The sequence below is a fragment of the Petaurus breviceps genome, unplaced genomic scaffold, assembly GCF_028583685.1.
Source record: "Petaurus breviceps papuanus isolate PSGF00001 unplaced genomic scaffold, PetGlider_PUasm1.0 208, whole genome shotgun sequence".
NCBI classification, from domain to species: domain Eukaryota; kingdom Metazoa; phylum Chordata; class Mammalia; order Diprotodontia; family Petauridae; genus Petaurus; species Petaurus breviceps.
Window position 1 is genome coordinate 12,916,185 of NW_027185852.1, and position 21,807 is coordinate 12,937,991.

Below are 21,807 nucleotides of genomic sequence, written 5' to 3' on the forward strand. Positions count from 1 at the left end.
TGGGTGTGGGGGAGAGAGATAGAGGAAGCAGAAGGGAGAAAGACAGAAAGAGAGAAAAACAGAAAAGACAGGAGAGAGAGAGAGGGAGGGAGAGGGAGGGAGAGAAAGAGAGAGAAAGAAGACACAGAGAGAGACAGGAAGAGACAGAGAGAAGACACAGATGGACAGACAGACAGTCAGAGGGAGCGGGGGACTGTGGGAGAGAAATGCTGCATATGCTATTACAAGTGTTTCAGCTGTTCCTGCTAAAAATTTTTCTTTATTACCAGGAAAACTGTTGAGGGGAGGGGAAGGTTAACCAGAAATACAGTGACATTTTTTTAAAAGTCTTAGATAAAAAAAAAATTTAAGAGGAAGACAGTAGGGACAAGGGATACCACCAATTGAACATACTTGAGCCCAGGTGTTACTTGCCACAGGCTTACTAGTAAATTCAATTTGTAGCAGTCGGGAGTCCAGGAAATAACCAGCAGGGAATGTTAATGCCCTGGCTAGAAAGTCTAGGGAGTTCACACAAGAACAGGAACAGTTAAAGGGAGATGGCTTTACCTCGGCCCAGGAAATGGAGAACGAGCCCTTGTGCCAAAAGCATCTGGCCAGTTCTCAAGGTGCAGCCCCACCCGCAGTCTGTGGTCAGCGCCGAGCCCTCAATCTGGGGAAACTCTTCTCTGTAGGTCAGCCATATTCTAGAAATGAAATCTCTACGAAATTCTTCAACATTCCCAGAAATGACAACGTGGTCATTTTCTGCTGGCCATCGCGATCTGACAGGTGCCGTTTCATCTTCTTCTGTAAGAAAAAAGCACGAGGTTCATGCTCCACACAGGTGACCACCTGGTGATGGGGACCCCGTGGCCTAAGCACAGGATGCAGAACATCCAACGGGGCTCCTCCCCATCGCCAACATCGAGTAAGTGTGGAGTAGCCAAGATACCCTAACAAGTGCATCATCTGTCCTACCGAATGCACAAGACCTGTAAGGGTCCAGTGAGACATGAAACCAAAGTGCTTTTGTAAACTTGAAGTCATCATACAAGCACAAAACATGACTATGAATTTCACCATCAGCAGTGACTATCACTATTGATTTCATACATCGCCCACCCTAAGATGATGGGAAGCCATCTCAGTCATTGGTTCATGACACAGACCCCAGTGTGCCCTGATGAGTCTCCTGTAAATGAAACAGAGCAAGCCTCCAACAGCTCACACTGTGCTCATGTAACGAATGCTCTCAGGAAGACTTTAAAAATCCATCACGCCAGGCTCCCATGTGCCACGGTGATGCAAAGTCCTCACTCTTCTCTGATGTCTGTCAATCACCTGTGGCACTGGCATTAGTCCTGAAGAGTCAACTGAGCTGTTGGTGAGAATTATACCAGATTCCAGGGCAGACACAAGCACAAGGAGCACTCTGCCTTTGTCCAACAACCTACAGAGCACTGGCATGAAACAAGGGTAGGGAGACAGTGAGTCCTCCACAAGGGAGGATGGGAAACATCCTGGGTAAAATCTAAACACAAAGGATTTCCTGCTCCTTCTCCAAACAGTTCTACCTGAAGAGGACAAAAGGCTAATCGCCCTGAGTTTCTGTGACTCCCTCCTCCTCCGGCTCTCTGGATGCAGTCAAAGTGGCTTCCTTCCTGTTCCTGCGCCCACCACCAGGCTCTCCTCCCCCAACAACTGAAATGCTTTCTCTCCTCACTGCAACCCGTGGTCCACTGGCCACCCTCTTGCCCACTGTGAGGCCACCAGGTGCACACCCTTCCCCAGAAGCATGACCAGATCACATCTGCCACTACTACAGGAAGGGCTGAGTCCTTCTACTCCCCTAGGGCTCTGACTGCCATCCCCATGACTTTCCCTAGCAAAGGGCCCTTCTTGGTCACACTCTCCTCCTAGACAAACAGTCTCTCATCTCTGAGATTTTTGTGACTCAGTATCCTTCACTGTCTATGTTCCCTACTCAGCCCCCACAAGAATGTCATCCTGGGGGATAAGGACTGCCTTTGCCTTTGTATTTGGAGCCTCAGGGCTTGGCATGTGTTTGCTAGGCCCATAGTAGGCTCCTTCTTCATCAATGCCTTTGCCTTTGTATTTGCAGCCTCAGGGCTTGGCACGTGTTTGCTAGGCCCCTAGCAGGCTCATCATCCAAGCCTCTGCTTTTGTCCCTCCACTGACTTCCACCTCTAGGAATCCCTCACTCCATTTCCAACTCAGGTCAAGTGCCGCCTCCCACAGGGTGGTTTCTCAGGGGCCCAGGCCCCAGTCATGAGGCCCTCCTTCCCATCCCAGCTTACATATAAGTGTATGCTGATTCATCTGTCTATGTGCTGCCTACTCCAGTTACACAGAGGCTTCTTGGTTTTCACCTGTGTACCCCCAGCACCTGGCACACTGTCTGGCACACAGGAAGAACATCATAAACCTGTTCATTTAAATTGTAGAATTCAACAAATACAAAACCTCCTTGATGAAACTCACAGCAACATAAAAGACTGGTGAAGTTGCTGCGAAAACTAGCCAGATTAAAAATGCATATGGCTCAGATAATGACATACAGTTGGACGAAGGCCGATCTAATTAGTCCATCAGTAAGTATATCTTGGATAAGCGCTCCAGATGGAGAATAAACTGCATCCAGAATGGAGCAGGAGAAGGGCATCCAGCTTGACTTCACTTGGGCAATTCTCAAGTATTTCCAAAGACTCATTAACCCCAGCACTCTGCAGGTAACACTCAGTGGATGTGGATCCCAAAGGACTAGGGAAAGATGGACAGTGGGCGACAAGGCCAAATGCTGCAGAGAGGTCAACGTCAGAAGAAACTACATGAGTCACTGGCCAGGGTCATTTGGAGTTCCAGCTGAATGATAAGACTGGAAGCCAGACGCAAAAGTTCAAGAAGATAATTAGAGCCCATTTGCCGCAAGCTTCCTCTAGACCTTGCAGGCCCTTCACAATGCCCCACATACACACCCCTCTCCTCTACTGCAAGCCCTCACACTCAGGGGCGCCCTCAGACACTCTGTCTTCCCCATGAGACTGTAAGCTCCTTGAGGGCAGGCACGCTTTCTTTTCCTTGTTTGTATCTCCAGCATTTAGCAAAGCACCTGGCACACAGTAGGTACTTAATTAATGTTCACGCACTACTGACTGCTAGTCTCCAGAAACACTCGCGGTACGCTGATGGATGCAAAGGAAATAAAACTCAGTTCCTGCTTCATAATCTTGTCATCCAAGTGGAGAGAAATGAGAACATGTTTGAAATGGAAGCAAACAGAAGAAGACAGCATATTATTAAGAACAAGTTGTTGTTGAGAGTGTAAATATTGAAGAAGAAGGGCCAAAACCAATCATGAAACTACAAAAACAATTTCAGATATGTAAATATTCACTATGTATTTCAAGAAAAAAATTTCGAAGCTGTTTACAAATTTTGGACTCTCACCTTCAGACTTGAAATGATAACATTTCCCCAGCAATAATACTGGTGAATTTCTGCTGAAATATGTCTTTGTTTTCAACACCCAGCCTAAAGAAAGAAAAAAAAGAATGCTTTGCATGAAAATTTGACGAGTGAAAAATTACAAAAGCATTTTTCTCTGCCCAATTAATAATCTGACAATTATCACTGTATGTGTGAGAAGGAGGGAAAATATTTGAACACAAATCAAAACAAAGGCCTTTTATGCTCATTCTTTTTCACTAAAATCAAGTGTTCTAAAGAAAGCCACATTGTCTCAACAAAGGGGAAATGGCAGACAAATAAATGTGTCTTCTGTAGAAAGGGCCAGAGAACTCAAGCAAACTCTCGACTAAGCCACATTCCAATGAAGTATCTCAGGACACAGAGGGACTGAACAACCTGTCCAAGACAAACAGCCAGCCCAGTCTCCCCATCTGCAGCATGGTCTGCCCAGCCCCCACCCAGGGGTGCCCCACCAGACTAGACCCCACTGCGGCTGTGAGCATCACTGCCCCCATCCCCGCACTACCTCCCCACGACTCACCAGGGCCTGCTCCCCACCCTCTCCACTGGCCCCTCTTTGTTCCTGCTCCACAATGAAAAGTCTCCCGTCCCTCTGGGCATTGTCCCTCTTCTTCTTGCCTCCCCCTCCTCCCTCTAGGATCCTGCCATATTGGCCTGAGACCAGCCTCCTCCTCCTCACAGGCCTGCACAGACTGTCCCCCCTGTGCCTTGAATATCTTCCCTTTCCCCTTCTCCCTTGGCCTCAGAACCCCTGGCTTCCTCTGAAACCTCCCCGTGGTGAGGCCTTGCCAGCCCCCTTGGTCTCTCCCCTGGCCCAGCTGTGGGCTCCTCTTCCTCTGTCTCTATGGTCTGTGTCCCTGTTAGAACATAAGCCGCGGGGGGCAGAGGCAGCTCCAGGGTCCCTTTGTATCCCAGCACAGAGGAAGCACATCATAAACGCTCACCAACTGAGTGATCCCCTTCCCATCGGCTCACTCTCACTGCATCCCCAGTCCTGGCTGTGCCTTCGCTCCCACAGCCCCAACACACTGGGCCATTACTTCCTGCTCCTGAAAGTCTCCCCCCTCTGACGCTCTCTACAAAAATGCCCCCAGCTGAGCTCCCTCTGCTCCCCATCCCTGTCCTTCACCAAGCCTGTGCAACTCAAATAGCCCAGCCCCCCCAGCCCCTCAGTCTTCTCAATCCCACAAACAATGCCTCCTCTCCATCTTGGTGGCTGTGACATCCTAGAGCTCGCCATTACCCACAAGGACTCCATACCCTGATGAAAGTCTCTGATGTTCCTCTACCTGACCCCAACCTCCCCCTGTGCCTGATCCCTCCTCACCCTCACCACGACCCTGAAACCCTCCACCATCCACCACCTCCTGAATCCTCTCTCCCTTCCTGGATTTCACTTTCTTCCCTTTATAATCTCTGCCCTGTAACTACCCAAGGCAACTCCACACTCCTTTCTGCTTCCAGATCCCTAATGCCTTTGCCTATCACAGCTGAGCCCTTGCCAACACTGGCCCTTTATGACCACCACTCGCAACCTCCTCTGGTCCAGCTCATAAGCCACTAACCTGATCTGGAGGAAGTCACATAAGTGAGCTGACCAGGTACAGGACAAAGCTGGTATCTCCCCTCACCAGAGCGCTCCAGGCAGCAAGGCAACACTCTTACTTCTGTAAGCTGATCCCCTCAATCACACCCCACAGTCTCCAAACATTCTCTTCTCTCCTCCAGCCTCCCATCCATCTCCCTTCCCTCTGAGGACCCTGCCCCTTGCTGCTCTGAGAACACAAGTTCCTTCCCCCTTCTTTCCTTGAACAATCAACAAACATTTATTAAATGCCTACTATGTGCCAAGCACTCAAAACTCTCTGAAGTCATCCCCACACTTCTGTTTTCCCACCAGTCTCTGATAATGAAAAGACCCTTCTCACTCTGCCACTGTCCCCGAGGCCGCCCTCCCATCTCTGCCAGCAGACGGGCCACTCTTTAACCCTCTCCCCTTAGGCTTCCCTCCCTGTCTAGCACTGTGCTCAAGCCCCCTCAATTCTAACACAACCTTCCGCAGCCCTCACTGCCCCCTACAGACTATCATTCTCTCTTCCTTCTCTATTTGTCAGCCAAACTACTAGAAAAAAGCTGCCCACTCTCACTGTCTCCACTCCTTTCCTCCCCTTCCTCAGTATTTTATGACCTGCATCCCAAAATCGCCAGCAATCTCTTAACTGCCAGCCCTGATGGTCTTTCCTCAGTCTTCCCCTTGCAGCTGACCCCACTGACCACCCTCTCCCCCTGCAGACTCCTCTCTCCTCTCCAGGCTCTCATAACACTGCTCTGCCCCACTTCTCCTTATACCTGCCTGAAGGTATCTCCATCCCTTTAGCTGGTCATCATCCGCCTCCTCAGACCTACTGTGCACATGCCCCCAGGCTGTGTCCAGGGCCCTTATCTCTTCCTGCTCTGTTCTCTGATCACCATCATCTCAATGCCATGACTCACAGGTCACACAACTAGAGCCAGCCTCCCCCTGGCACGCCCCACAGGCATCTCAAACTCAACATATCCCAAGCTAAGCTCCTCCACTCCCCCGATGCACTCCTCCTCCATGTTTCCCTGGGTCTGTCAAAGGCACCATCCTTCACCACTCCCAGGTTGGCAGTGCCATGCTGTCCATCAACTGCCAAGGCATGCTCTTTCTACCTCCACAATTTCCCTTCCATTTACTCACACAGTCACCTCCTTAGCTCAGCCACTATCACTCCTCCTTGGCCCACTCCAGTGGCCTCCTCGCTGGCCTCCCTGCCTCAAGCCTCTCCCCACTTGCCTCCAGCATCCCACATGGCTGCCCTCCCCCAAGGCGGTCCCTCCTTCACCGGGTCCTGACAGGGCCTGGCCTCGAGGCTCTTCTGCTTCCCCTGTGCCCACATACTAGACAAGTGTTGACTCTTCACATGACCTCACAACCTTTTCTTAAAGAACTGACTCACTGTGTGAAAGCCGCCATGCTCTCACAGGTCAGCATGGCCTGGTCCAGCAAACAGTGTGCACAGGGGATCAGAGGAACATCACTGTGATGCTCTGTCCCTGGGAGCTTACAGAATAGTGAACCTCCGAGGAAGCGCCCCAAGCAAAACATTTTTAATTTGAACTGGAACCTTGGCCAAACAATGACAGCCAACATTTCCACAGCACTTTGAGGTTTCTAAAACACATTCTTTATCGGTCGCCTCATCTGGTTCTCACAACAACCCTGTGGGGCTGGTCTGCTCTGACCATCATTTTACAGAAAGGGAAACTGAGGAGGGGAGAGTTTATGTCTCACCCAGTCCATGAACGTCTAAGGAAAGAGCCAAGTGCAGTTTCTTCCTGACAGAGTCCAGACCTTTACCCCCTCACTGATCTATGTAGAGAGATTACAAATGGCGTCACGGATCTCCTCTTGGTTTGAACAATTTCACTGTGACGATAATGGCACTTACTGTATTTCATGTTGTTCCATGCTGACATGAATTTAGTTTTCAGCTTGTCAACTTCATCTGTCCCTGTGGCCTCCATGTTCAACTAGAGAGAGAGCCAGCATTCTCCGGTGGAGTTTGGTTATCTTCCTTTACACAAACACAAGAGACCAGAAATGCTCGTGAACATATATCTCACATACACACACATACACATCTATGCATGCAAACACACACATACAAGCACAGTAGATGATGCCGACTGTCCTCATGATACTTAAATGGTAAACACAACAAGGAAAGGGGCTATCAAAAGCTTCAATTTATAGAAACAGAAAGCAATCATATGTTCTATGAATATTTAAGTAATGAAAACATTTAATTCCAAATACACAACAATAAAATTATCACATAAAGGCAAACAAAAAATCTCTCCCAATCGCTCTCGACTGTACCACAAACCTGGCGAGAGGTATATACCCCCCACTCAGGGGCTCACAAGCTACCCTCACTCTGGTTTTATTTGTATTTAGAGAAGCCTACTGGAATTCTCATAAAAAACAGGATGTTTTCAGAATGGAACCATTTACTTATATGAAATAGATTGCTGTTTTCATATGAATTTGAAACATTTTTTTAATGAGGCATTTCCTCCCATTCCCAACTCTCCATGGCTGAAACAGACGTGTACCACGGAGCAGATCTCACGGCAAACACACCACGAACTGTGGCTCAGAAACAGGACCTCCCAGAGCTTTCACAGGCAAGTCAGAGGCAAAGCTAAGAGTGAGGGATATATTGTGAAGGGGCATATAAATTAAATCTGAAAATACTTGCAGTTCTTTGCGATAATACATAGTTTACTTTCCATAGAAAGAATATTTCACAGAACATTAACCTTTCAAGTTGTAAACATCTCCTCAAAAGTATTGGTAAAATTATTTTTCTAGCAATCCGCATTCTATTTTACAATGTGCATTTTAAAATGCTACTAATTATGCTTTTTGTTTTGTCATAAAGTTCCTTCTTCTTGGACTTAAAATAAGCCATCCATTGTGCAATGATGTTGTTCATTCAAGTCAGTTTACAAATGCCAACAGCAGCCTCGGCCTCTGCTCCCCCCCAACCCATATTTTCTAAGAAAGCTATTTTACTTAGTGATCAAAGAAAAAGGGAAAAAATACCAAAGACCTGATTCACAGAAATCATCCTGTAAAAACTCAATTATCTGCTTACATGACCTTACACGACCAGGATAATTTCATAATGATTCATACTACATAAACGTTAGAGGACAGTGATACATGAGAAGAATTACAGCATGTCTAGAGAACTTCTAGGTTTGCTAAACACTTTCCATATCAACTCGTTCCACAATAACTCTGTGAGGTAGGTGCTATCATTGTTTCTACTTTACAGATGGGGAAACTGAGGTAGGCTCACACAGATAAATGAGTGTGACTTGAACTCAGTTCTTCCTGATGTCAGACTGGGCACTCCACCACCCAAAGGCCAGGAGACTGAGCCAGGACCTGTAACTTCACTGGCAGAGGGAACTCACAGGGAGAAAACCCATCTAGCAGGGCAGGGTAGTGGTTCCACAACTTCATCCCAGCACCTGGGAGGTGAAGCCCTCTCCCAGCTCTGTGGGCCAGAAGGTGTCAAAGGCACACAGGGACAGAGGATGCTCCCTTCCTTTATTCCACCACCTGGATGCCTTCTGAGAAAGCAGGCTGCTACATAATCCTACAGCTCAACAGTGAGCCTCTAAAGAGCTGCAGGGTTCAGATGGATAACTTGGGCACTGGAAATTTAGCCCAAACCTCACACCATCATCTCTACAATACCTTTCACGGGCTTGATCCCAAAGATCATGCATAAATATGCTGTTTGGAATTTGTATGGGAAAACCCATTTTTCCAGACAAATAATGTTACCAGTTTTGGCTTGGGTCCCAGGCTAGCCCACAAAAGCTTATTTAAATGATCAGCTAAAGCATGAGAAAGCCTAGAAAACAATACTCCTAGAATGCAAGCAAGTAAATCAAACAGGAAAACAATAAAACTTAAAGATAGTTTTTTCTTCCTTTTGTGAATGCTGACATGTGAGAAAAAAAACATGTTTAAGTAGAAGATGAAAAGGTAGATGGAAACTTTGAGGAAGATTCTGCATGTGATTTCTGGTTGCTCTGAAGAATGATGGAGGATATCACTGATTCTTTGCCACATCGAATTTCGTTTTTAAAATGTTTTCTTCTATACCAAAATAGTACCACAGGTGCGTATCAGACATTCTGATCAAAGGAAGATGATGGCTAATAGAACGTGTATATGCCAGAAAACTGATGGCCTGTAGCACTTCAAGCCAAGCCTGAAATCTCCTTTAGATGAGGAAAATCAGGGACTGAAACTTAGAGTGAGGCAGGTCTCCCCACTGACCCCCAGACAGCACCAGCAGCTCGGGGCACTTGGGTTACTGCTGTCCAGAAGGAAGGAGTGGCAGCTAAGGCAGCTTCTGGGCAGGTGGGGTTGTGGGGAAGGAAGGAGGACAGAAAGGAGGCAGTGAACAAAATGGGCATTTATATAGAGAGGAAGTTCATACCTCGAGTGTTCATATATGGCACCATAGTGCACAAAGAGCACTGGACCTAGAGTCAGGAAGACTCATCTTCCCCGAGTTCAAATCCAGCCTCAGACACTTGCTAGCTGGGTGACCCTAGGCAACTCACTTCACCATGTTTGCCTCAGTTTCTCATCTGTAAAGTGAGCTGGAGGAGGAAATGGAAAATCTCTCCACTATCTCTGCCAAGAAAACCCCAAATGAAGTCACAAAGAGTCAGAAATGACTGAAAAAAATGAATGAATGTATGTATATACATATATATAATAGTTAATAGATATATTTATACATATATGTGTGTATATATGCCCATACACACACACATATATTTGTATATATGTTAATAGCTTACATAGCTTAGATACCAAATCCTTATAAAAGAAATTTGATACAAAGATTTTTTTTCCCATTTCACCACTGCCCTTCTCATTGTAGATTCATTCATTTTGTTTGTGCAGCTTTTCAGTTTCATGTAATCAAAGTTACCTACTTATCTTCTGTAATTGACTCTAAGCTTTCATTAAGGATATATCTCCCACCCACAGTTGTAGGATATGATCTGCTTCTTCACTAACTTTTTTAAAGTGTGTTTTTTAACATCAAGGTCACATATTCATTTAGAATGTATCTTGAATATGGTGCTAGGTGTTGATCTAAATAACTGATCTAATTTCTCAGACTGCTTTACAGTTTTCTTTTTTTTTCTTTTTTATTTGGGAGAAGGCAGGGCAATTCAGGTTAAGTGACTTGCCCAAGGTCACATGGCTTGTAAGTGTTATGTGTCTGAGGCCAGAACAGTTTTAATCAAACAGAGAGTTCTTTCCCAAGTAATTTTTGTTTTGCACTTCACTGAACACTGGATTATTAAGTTCCAGTGTTTCTGATTCTTCCTGGTCTAGCGACCTACCTTTGTTTTTTAATCAACACCAAATGGTTTTGATGACTTTTGCTTTATACTATAGTTTAAGGTCTGAAAGTGCTGTTCCCTTTTCATACCTATCTCCTTTCATTATTTCCTTAATATTTCAGATCTCTTATTCTCCCAAAGGAATTTGTTATTATTTTATCAAGTCCAGTTAAGTATCCCTTTAAAAATTTGATTGAAGTAATATTAAAAGTTTAAATTAATTGTGGTAATATTTCCATCTTATTATATGGGCACGACCAAGCCATGAACATTGAATATTCTTCCAGTCATTTATTATTTTTTAGAAGCATTTTTTAATTGAATCTATAAAAGTATTTTGTGTGCTTTGGTGTAGTGATCTCAAATATCGTGTGCATTCTGTAGTTATTTGGAATGGGATTCCCCTTGCCATTACTGCCTCTTGGATGTTATTATATTCAAATGCTATTGGGGGAGGGGGTGTAACTCGCCCAGGGTCACACAACTAGTAAGTGTCTGAGGCCACATTTGAATTCAGGTCCTCCTGACTACAGGGCCCCTGTTTTATCCACTGTGCCACCTAGCTGCCCCATGCTGATGATTTCTAAGGGTTTATTTTTTAGCCTACAACTTGTTGAAGGTATTGTCTCAATTGGCATGTTTGTTGATTCCCTAGGATGTTCTCAGTTACCCATCATATAATCAGCAAACAAGGATAGTTTTATCTTCTCTTTACCTGTCTTTGCATCTTTAATTTCTTTCTCTTGTCTTATTGCTATCATTAGCATTTACAGAACTACATCAAGTCATAGTGGAGGGTATAGGCACCGTTGTGCTTTACATCTACATGGAATTTACTTGTATATGGAATCTATGTGGTACTAGAAAAGGTTCTAGTGTAACTTCCTTAAATATGATGCATGTTTTTGATTCTAAGTATTTTCTCTGGTTTTTTTAAAGGTCCCTCTATGCCTACGTTACGTAGGGTTTTAATAACAAATGAGGATTGTATTTTGTTAAAGGTTTTTTCTGCATCTATTGACATAATCATGTAGTTTTATATATTTTTTTCCTTTTTAATACAATTATGTTGATTGTTTTCCTAATGTTGAACTCTCCTTGGATCAGTGGTATAAATCCAAGTGGGCCACAATGAATGATTTCTAGAATGAAACACTTTAGTCGGTTTGACAGAATTTCGTTTAAATATTTTGAATCAATATTCATTCATGATACTGGTCTGTAGTCCTGTGTTTTATTCTTCCTTGGTCTGGGTATTAGGGCTATCTTGGTCTCATAAGAGGAATCTAGTGGGATGCTTTCTTTCTCAATTTTTGAGAATAACTTGTATAGCACTGATACTAATTGCTCTTTAAAAGTTTATAGAATTCTACTATCAATCCATCAGGAAGAGTTTTGTCTCCTTACTCTGGTAGTCCTTTACAGCTAATTCTATTTCCTTTTCTGAGCTTGTATTACTTAAGACCTCTGTTTGGTTTTCTTAGCTTAAGTGTTTTGTATTGTAAGGTATTTCTCTAATTTGTGTTCCCAGTCTTGTTAGTATATAACTGTGCTAGAATAGGTTCTGATAATTTTATTTCTCCTTGTTGTGTTAATTCACCTTGTTTGCCATTTTATTGATCTGATTTTTTCCCTTTTAAAAAAAATCAGATTGGTTAAAGATTTATCAACTTCATGAGTTCTTTTCAAAGAATCAGTTTTAGGTTTTACTTCTTCCTATAATCTTTTTGGCTTCTAATTTATTATAATTTTATATATATTATCATGTGATAATAATTTAATATTAATTATTATTAAATTATTTCTAATTTTTAACATCTCCAGTTTGGTGCTTATTTTAAGTTATCCAGCTAATTAATCCTCTCTTTTTCTATTTTGTTAATACCTGTTTGTAGAGCTATGCTTTTTCTCCTGAGGACTGTTTTAGCTACAACCCCAAAATTCTATATGTTCTTTCATCATTATCATTTTCTTTAACATAATTATTGTTTCTAGAATTTGTTTTTTGATTCATTCATTATTAAGGATTTCCTTGTTAAGTTTCCATTTGGGTCTGTCTTTTGCTTATGTTCCCTGAGTCAATTACTGTTTTTAATTATTTTAGAGCCTGTAATGGACATGTTTAATAATTCTGCTTTTTAAATTTGCTTGCAGCATCTCTGTGCCCTAATGCATAACTTCTGCAAACGTTCCACATGGTACTAAGGTCTATTCTTTAACAGTTCCATTTTAGCTCTAATTTCTCCACCAACTTGTTCAATTCCACATTTTGCCCTTGGTCTCACTTTCTTTTAGCTTTATCCAGTACTGAGACAGGGACACTGAAACTTCCTACCACTACATTACATTACATTACATTCCTACCATTACATTACTCTGTGTCTTTTTGTTCAGTTAATTTTATCTTTATAAACTCAGATGCTAAGGCATTTGAAGCATATAAGTTTAATATTCATATTCATTTGTTGTTCATGGTTCCTTTCGGTAAAATGTAATTTCCTTATTTATCCCTTTTAGTTGTGAATATTTGTTTTTGCTTTGTCTGACAGCATAATTGCAACTTTTGCTTTTTTTTTATTTATTTGATGCAGAATAAATTTTTCCCACTCCTTATTTTTATTTTGTATATCTTTGAGGGTTTTTTTATATTTTTTGTAAACAACAGAATAGAGGATCTTGTATTCTTATCCATTTTTTTTCATTTTGTTGGATTGTTAAGCCCATTCACATTTAAAGATGTGAGAGCAGGGTTTATATTTTTCTGCATTTGCCTCGATTACTGATTGGATGGTTATTTTTTCCAAATTAAGATTTTTCCTTTTTCCTCTGAAAACACAGTACTTTGTCTCTTTCATTAGTTTAGCTTAATCTACTTTAAGGCAAGCCTATTCCTATTGCCCCCTTCCCTTCACCCTCTAGTCCCATTCACCTTTCCCTAGTTTTCTAGTTTTGCTTAGCTTATTAGTTCATATTTCTTTCTTCTTTGTTTCTAATTATTTGATTCTTCCCCCTTTTTTCCCCCTTCCAGGTAGTGTATATCCCTTCCTCCCCTCCCTTTCAACTCATTGTGCTCATTAAGCTTTTTCTTAATTTTTCTGTGCCTTTTCCTTAAAAAGGATTCTTTCCCCTTCCATTCCACTCCATTCTCTTCATTATTTTCTTTCTATCCTAGTCACTGATTCATTGATTTATGGTCATTATACTTATTTATGCCTTTTTTAATCTCTTCATTCCCCACAGAATTAAAGTGTTTAAGGTACCAATTCTGAGTTACTCCCTCTTCTAAACAGTTCTATGACACTGCCCTATAGATTTTGCCCCCTGGGTCCTTCTTTCTGTTGTGCTTCATTCTTAGAAATACCAATTTCTGCAGGTGATGAGATGAAAAGGAATTTTCCTGCATCCCATGATAATGCACTTCATTAGCAATCTTTGCCTTCCCCATCATCTTTTTTCCATTTGCCATTAAATTTCCTCTCTGGGTCCATGCCTACCCACTCCTGTAGAAGGCAGATTCTCCTCCTCCTGAGGCAGCCTCTGTGAGCATGAGATCCCTGAAGATTACACCCCCTTTCCCTCAGCAGAAGATCCTTCTCATGGGAGCATTCATCAGTGGTAGCCCCTCCTGTCACTGAATCAAGATGTCCCCTTTTCTTTCTTCCTCTTTCAATCTCTCCTTTGCCTCCTCACTCATTTTCCTGTAGGTTATTTTCTTCCTGAGAAACAGGAATTATTTTCCCTGCACTGTTAAAGCTTGGCTTAAGTTATACCACAACTTCCTCTCCCTCCCCTTCCTCCCCTCTCACAAAAACGTTGATTCACCAGTAGGCAAGGGTCTTAGTTGTTGATGGTTCAGGCCTATTTCTATACTATCACTTCTATTTGACTTGCTTTCAATCCCTGTCTCCTTGTATACTTTTATGAAGAACTCTCAATGGTCTCTCTCTTATTTGGTTGTTGTCCCTGGTTGCTGTATGAGGGACATCCAGACCCCTTCCTCACCTAGCCCCCTCCTATCTTTCTAAATGTCTTATGCCTTATTCCCCAACATGTCCTCTTCAAACCAGTGACCCTGGCCTTCAGGATGTTCCATGAACAAGACACTCCCACCTCTCAGATGTGGGCATCTTCTCTGGCTGTCCTCTGTGCCTGGAATGTTTTCCTCCTTCCACTCCAACTACTGCCCTCCTTGGCTTCCTTGAAGACCCAACTGAAATCCCATGTTCTACAGGAAGCCTCACCTAACCCTTCTTAACTCCAGTGCTTTCCCTCTTTTAACTATTTGTTTTTATCCTGTACATGGCCTGTTTTGTACATATTTCTTTGCTTGCTGTCTCCCTCATTAGATTATAAGCTCCTTAAGGGCAGACACTGTCTTTTGTCTATTTTTGTATCCCTAGTGCTTAACACAAAGCCTGGCACATAGCAGATTCTTAATAAATATCTATTAAATTAAAGTGAATTGTTTACCTCTCTTGTATTCCACTGTTTGGAAAAGCAAATAATTTATTTAGGTTTTATTTTCTTTCCAGGAACACTTCAAATGCCTCTTTTTATTTCATGTTCATCTTTGTTCATTAATGGTGAATGATTATTCCAAATCCTCCCACAGTCCTCTTGGGTACAGAAGAGTCTTGTGTTATGCAAGTTTTCTTTCATATATATATATATATATATATATATATATTTGAGGGAATTTCTCCAGACCACTTGCAGGATTCGCTGTCTATTAGAACTGTTCAATTTAACCACTTTTTGTCTTAGAGTTTGCAATGTAGAGGTTTGTTTTATTCTGGAGGCAATCTGTGGGTTCTTTTGATTGGCACATTATATCCCATGTTGTGATGTTCAGATTTTTGACCTGATGTGTCCTGGGAGACTTACAGTCCTCAAGTGTCTGTCTCTATGTATCCTGTCTTCGAGATCAATATGTTTTGCTAGTATAGAGATCATGTTTTATCTTAACATTGTTTTTTTGCCTCTGTTCTTCTTTTTTCCTTCACTTCCATGTATTTTAATTCCCAGTTGATTTTTCTCTTTTTTGTTTCTTTAGGGAAATTTGCAAAGGACTGTGGGTTCAAGTTATTCTATTCTGCCAAGTATTTCTGATATACAGGTCATAAATCCTGGTCTTACAATTATTATTTATCCTTTAAACCATTCAGGAACACCCCAATGTTGTTCCATGCTCTCTTGGGAATCCACAGGATCCTCTGCCTCCTGAGTTGTTATACTGCAATATTTATTCAGAAATGTCTGGACTCTCTTAGCTGATCTGGAGGCCCTATTCCTTTCTGTTAATAGCATTTCCCCTAATGGTTTATCTACTTATGCTCAAGGTCTTTAAATGAATTTTCTATCTCCTGAAATCTCTGTAAGCTCCTTGAGGACAGGGACTGTCTTTTACCTCTTTTTGTTTCCCTAGCATTTACCTGGGGGTGAGGGGGTTCGAGGACAGCAAGGGGGAGAGGAAGAGGATAGAACTGAGTTCTGTGGCAAACCCACTTGCGCAGACCTGCTGGACTGTGGTGACAGATGAGGGGTTACGGCAGAGGTGTATTAGGAATTAGAGATTAACCTTCTCTATTAGTTTTCTAGACTGTTCCTCATTAGTGTTTTTGGTGACCCAGACCATGGAGGTAGCTGAAATTGTTTTATCTCTTGTGTATAATTCCTACTTCTGAGCTCTGAGGGGTCATGAGGATCAAAGAAAATGTCTATCCCTACACTTTGTTGGTAATGTGACTAGCCATCAATCCAAAACGAATTCCTTTAGTTATGTTATGCACAGTTATTTGGCTATGCTAAGTAAGAGAACACAATGGTTTATACTGCAAACTTTATGTAATTCTATCATATTCCACCTAAAAAGCCAAGCTAAGAAAACATAGCAGTTATTCTGATAACTGATAATTCAGTATGAACCAGGTCTCTTGCAATAGAATTCTAACTCCAACTCATTTCTAACAAGACTGAGTGAAACTTCCTACTTTATTTCCCTAGCAGAAAAGAAATTAACTCTTCTGAAAATCCTAATGCTGAGAGTCAATGACTTAGAATTTGACAGGTACCCTCTCAACACTATGTATGGGCATATCTTTAAGTCAACAAAAACAGAAAATTGCAATAGTTTTAAAAAGGGATTACTTAAGAACACCAAATTATAACTATATACAAATCGTTACTCTAAAATTGTTAAGAAAAATATCTTATGACAAAATTGCATTCAAAAATTTCTGACCAAGCTGTGGAAAAAGAAAAATTGCTGAGACAAAGGGGCTCCTTCCCTCTTTTTAAGAACAAAAAATGGTATTCTCATAACATTTAAAGATATGTGGTTCAATGGTGCAGTCATGTGGAAAACTCAAGTTCCCCAGTCAAGTTTCCCTGTAATGCTCTGGTCAAACAAAGTAACTTGGAATAGTTGATGATTCACCATTTTTGTTTCATTTTAGAAGAGATGTGGTAGAATCTGGAAGGAGTTATTGCTGTAGCCCACACACTTAACCTCTTATTGCATTTCCTTTACCTTTATTTGGAGGTGAAGAAAAGTCCCTCAAGACTTCTTCTATTAAAAGCAGCTGAGCTGAATACAGCACGTACAAAAGAAACCACAATCATCTACATAGCAAGCATGATGGTCTAATTGCAAAATTCCAAACTCACGCTAAGTCCAGAGAACTTTCCAAAAGTCTACCCCTTCTTTAACTTGTTTTGCTTACAAATCACAAAGTAGAGTGATGATCTGATCATTATCTACTCAATTTCAATCTCTTAGCATCTAAATTATCTGGTTTGACTCGATGCACTGACCAAACTGATATCCTAACTGCCAAAACTTTAGTCCACTTTGTGCAGTGTAGACATAAAATAACATCAAAAGAGTGTAAGGTGTATTGTTCACGATTTCCAAATTACTTCTTAGGAAGCATTCACTGTACCAGCACGCTTCATAATTTTAGTGACACTCCTGTCTTAAAATAATAAGATCAAGGATATCTTTGGTAAAGCATGTTTCAAAAAAAATCTTATCAACTAAAATAGCAACATCACTTTTTCTCCTCCTTGCTCACATTTACATTCTGACAATTTCATTTTTAAGCAGAAGATAATGCAGTTAGAGCTGAGCAAACTGGACTCTCTTCTGCCTCAACAATGACAGAGAAGACTGATTGCTGATTCCTCAGACCTTATCTTTAGTGAACTGGGAAGTAGAATCAACTAGGAAGAGGAGTCAGAAATTCCAGTTGGAAAATCTGAAATGTAAATCATTGCTTGAGCCCAAGATGCCATTTTTACAGAATCAGTTTTCTAATAATAACCACCCATTAAGAAAGTCAATAAAGTAGGAACTGATCATTGTAAAGGGTATTCAAGGCAAAGTCCTTGATGAGCAGGTGAGGGAAATCAGCTTTTTTTTTCTTCTGGCAATAGGAGATGGGATGTTTTATCCATGTAGGATTTAATGCCAAGTCAAAGCCAGACCTTTAGGACCTGGGTCTAGGCCCTCCTTATCACAGCCCCTGGAGCTGAAGGCAGAGGGCCCTAATTCCACCCAACAGTTCTCAGTCACCGAGCACAAGCAACAAGAGACACAGCAGAATTCTGGGACTCGCTACTACTTTAAGCGCACTCCCCAAACAGTATTCTGTAGCAGGGTGAAATATAGATATTGATCTAGAATTTCTGATGTGCTTTTAGCTACACGCTCAAATAAAACACTTGGTGAATTCTGCCACAGAGTTTTATATCCACTGGAAGCCTTTCTGCATGCTTGCATTTTTAGTAACAAATGTCAATTCCTCTCCTGACCTTGAAGGCCTTCAGCCCTGTGGTTGATTGTTTCCAGAAATACCAATTACCTTCTTTTTCGACTCTGTCTCAAGCTACGTTCTTCCACAACTGTCCCTTATCTACTAAACTGGTATCTAAAAGTTTTCAGTCTGGAACCCTTTCTGACTACCTTGCAAACCCTAGATGACAACCCACTCCGAGAAAAATCTAACACCAAACAAGGGGCACCATGGGAGTGCTAACAGGGAATTTCCATTCTAGTAAAAAAGTAAAGATCACTATCATTTTTTTTCTCACCTACAGTAAATGAGCAATTAGCAAACTAAAGCTGGGTTTGGGTATGAGGGGGAAACTGAGCTTCCTGTCATGAAGCTGATGGCTGGAATCTCCAATAAAAACAGACAAGACAAACAAATGGGAAAAACTCTCTAAGAAAAGGGAAATAGAGAACAAAAGAAAACTTATAAGAAAGCAAAGATGGACAGCACTCAACACAACGCATAGCATTTATTATGTAGGCTTTCTGAAATGGAAATTTATTGCTATATATTTGAATCCTCCCATGTTCTGCTGTGCACGACATGCTTTTCTTCTCTTACTCTGCATTTAAGTTTCAATATTTAAATTTCTAATAATTAAAAAAGAAAATAAATGCTGGTTAGAAATCCCAAAGGACAAAGGTTATGTGAGTGGAACACCACCTCTGACAGGTTCTAAGGGATGGAAGGGGTGACATGCCAGAAGAATGAAGGTCCTGTCTCTTTGACCTTCCTGTTGTTGGTGCCTAGTACAGAGCAATCTCTTAAACACTTGGTAAACTGAACTGAAGGTTTTGAGTATGGAATCAAAGACAGGCAGTGTCTCCTGTCCAAGGAACAGCCTTGCTAAATTTCATCACCAAGAAATTTGGCCCCAAGTGCTGTGAAGGCCACAGATGCTCTGAAAGAGGCAAAAAGTTAAAAAGGGTCTTGACTCTGTGTGTCCACTGTGACAGGGACAAAACAGCAGGAGGCCCTGGGAGCCACGAGATTTTTAGAGAGCCTTCAAAGAGTCATTTAAATTTTGGAACTCTTAGCATGGACATTTCCCAACAACAAACAAGGTCACACATTCATTACCCAAGGAACTGAGGCCTGTCCACACAAGCAGGAAGATATAATGGGAACGCAGCAAACGGAAGAGGCCAGAAAGACCCAGATCCAGATCCATACCCTGCCCAGCACTTAATGGCTACAAGACTCTGGGCAAACCACCACACCGAGAGCCACAACTTCCTCATCTGAAAAACAGAGACGCTAAAACTGTACCTGGAAGTGCTGCTTTACACAAGACAGAAGAGCCACCAAACCATAGGCCTGCCTGAGGAGAACAGCTACAGAACTCTCGTGAGCATGGTCAGCATGTCCAAGCAGAGCACCCTGGATGGAAACATCAGGGAAACCGTGGCTGCTGCAGGGGATTCCCACACGTTTACAATCCGTGACCAACAAAGGCACAGTCAGAGACCCCCCCCCTCCAGCTGGTTCACTCCTGGCTTTTTTATCCATCAACGTGCCCCCAACTTCATAAAAGCCGCCCAGCCTTCAAGCCTGATCTAAGCTGGCAAATAGGTGAGTGCCGGCTTCAACGTGGGTGTAAAAAGGAAAAAAAGTGCTCAGTCACAGTGTCAGAGAACGCACACCACACACAGAGGTGGGACACAAGCAACTGCTGTCAAGGGTCGAGTTCTTCTAATGCTCCTCTGTCCAAATGCCGCACTACACTAACTGCATCCAACACCACAAAGTTTCTTCGGCAAAATTCACAGCAGTATAAGAGTCTTCCAGGCATTAAAAAAGCCAGTCAATAAGCATTTATTGAGTGCCTACTGTGTACCAAGCTCTGTGCTGAGAGCCGGGCAAGGTGCAGTGGAAAGAGAATCAGTCTCAGAAGACGTAGACACCAACACTGAACGGGCGCAGTCTCCTCACCCATAAAATGGGCACAAAATCGTCCTGCACCATCCTTCTCAGAGGCTGTGGTAAGCAGGGCTCTTTATAGCCCTTGGGGCATCATGAAAACGAACCTCTACAATTTCTAAATAACACCCACGCCAAATGAGCGCCCTTGAAACACCCTGGGGCTTCCCTGTGCATCCTCTGTCTGCTGAAGCAGACCCCGGCCCCCTGGTGCTTTAGGGCTAGAGCTGAGGAGGGGCAGCAGCGCACGGGGCTCCGGTTTAGCAGGCTGGACTCAGATGGCAGCAGGCTATCAATCCCCCTCAGCCAAAGCCACGTCAGCTCGCGGTGACCAGCACAGGCTGTCCTGACATCGTGGAGGAAGCTGCCATTGTGAGAGCAGAAGTGAGTCTACTACGTTCCAAAATCAGCTTCCCCACATTTTCCAAGGGTAAGAACAATGAAGAAGACTAGCTGCCAGTCCCTGACAGACAAGCAACAGTCAACGCTTGAACAAGCTGAAGCACCGCTATCGACCCCCTCCTCAATCTGGCTTGCAATTCCGTCACTGTTTAGGCTGCCGTGTCCCAGGTCACACCAGACATTTTAGCCAAATGAGAGGCCCCTACCTCGTGAGTCAGCAAGGACCTCAGAGGCCCTCATCCAGTCTCTCCATCATCCAGAGGGGGCTGGTTATTTGAAATAAAAGACTCTGAGTTGGAAGGGCCCTTATCATAAATACGAGTCCCTTCTCCAACACCCCAGACTGTGGCAGAACACCTCCAGGCACAGGGAGCTCCCTACCTAGCACAGCAAGGCGACAAAAGTGAGATACCTCAGCCTCTTGGGAAATTCTTCTTCTACCCTGTAACTTCTACCCACTGAGTTCTAATTCTGCCCTCTGGGTTTGAGGACAAATCTTTCTCTTACCTATTGAACATCTCTTCAAATATCTGAAGATAACAGTCATGTCTCTTCTGTAGGCCTTCTCTAGGCCAAACATCCTCAGTTTTGCTTTCGTCTATGACATGGTTTTGATACAGATCTGGGTCACCAAGCAGTCTGGTGATCCAGTGGACAGCGCACTGGGCCTTGTTTTAGGAAGACCCAAGGTCAAATCCAGTCTCCAGATTCAAGATCTATGATGCTATGATCCCAGTACTGTCTAGTCCAGTGGTTCTGAAAGTGTGGTCAAAGGATCGCAGGAGTCCCCAAAGCCCTTTCAGGGGTCCATGAGTTTAAACTAGCTCCATGATAATACTAAGATGTTTACATTTCTAAGATGGCAAATACTAATAACCAACAGCTCTTTGTGGGGGTCCTCAATAATTAAGAGTATAAGAAGGTCCTGAGACCCAAAAGTTTTGAGAACCAAAACTGTGGCTGATCTAGTCAACATTTCTGCTCTGCTGAAATAAAGGTAAATTATAGCTGCAGCATTCCCCTAATCTACCAGGACAGTGACCCTGTGAAAAAGGAAGTGAGGTTAAGCTGGAATAACCCACTCTCTGACTTTAGAGATAATTACTCCCTTTCCTAAGAGTTCCCCAGTCACCTCTTTATTAACATATTGTCAGATCCTGGCAAGGATAGTTATAAATCCAGCTCA

General features: G+C 42.8%; 2 protein-coding genes across 11 annotated transcripts in view; one reads left to right on the forward strand and one right to left on the reverse strand.

The window, feature by feature from the left end:
• The window catches only part of LOC138165277 (dedicator of cytokinesis protein 7-like), a 327,550-nt gene that overhangs the window by 68,667 nt on the left and 237,076 nt on the right, over positions 1-21,807 (forward strand). The window lies entirely within an intron of this gene.
• The window catches only part of LOC138165275 (cysteine protease ATG4C), a 78,756-nt gene that overhangs the window by 50,788 nt on the left and 6,161 nt on the right, over positions 1-21,807 (reverse strand). For 4 of the 5 annotated variants that reach the window (XR_011169324.1, XM_069093425.1, XM_069093427.1 and 1 more), the window contains exons 2-4: positions 6,966-7,091; positions 3,451-3,534; positions 550-789 (exon numbers count right to left, since the gene is read on the reverse strand). Coding sequence is in view for 4 of the 5 variants with exons in the window: in XM_069093425.1 (XP_068949526.1) it covers positions 550-789; positions 3,451-3,534; positions 6,966-7,041 (400 nt within the window). In the remaining variant the exon portion in view is untranslated. The remainder of the gene's footprint in view (positions 1-549; positions 790-3,450; positions 3,535-6,965; positions 7,092-21,807) is intronic. The other variant, XM_069093426.1, reaches the window with a different exon arrangement.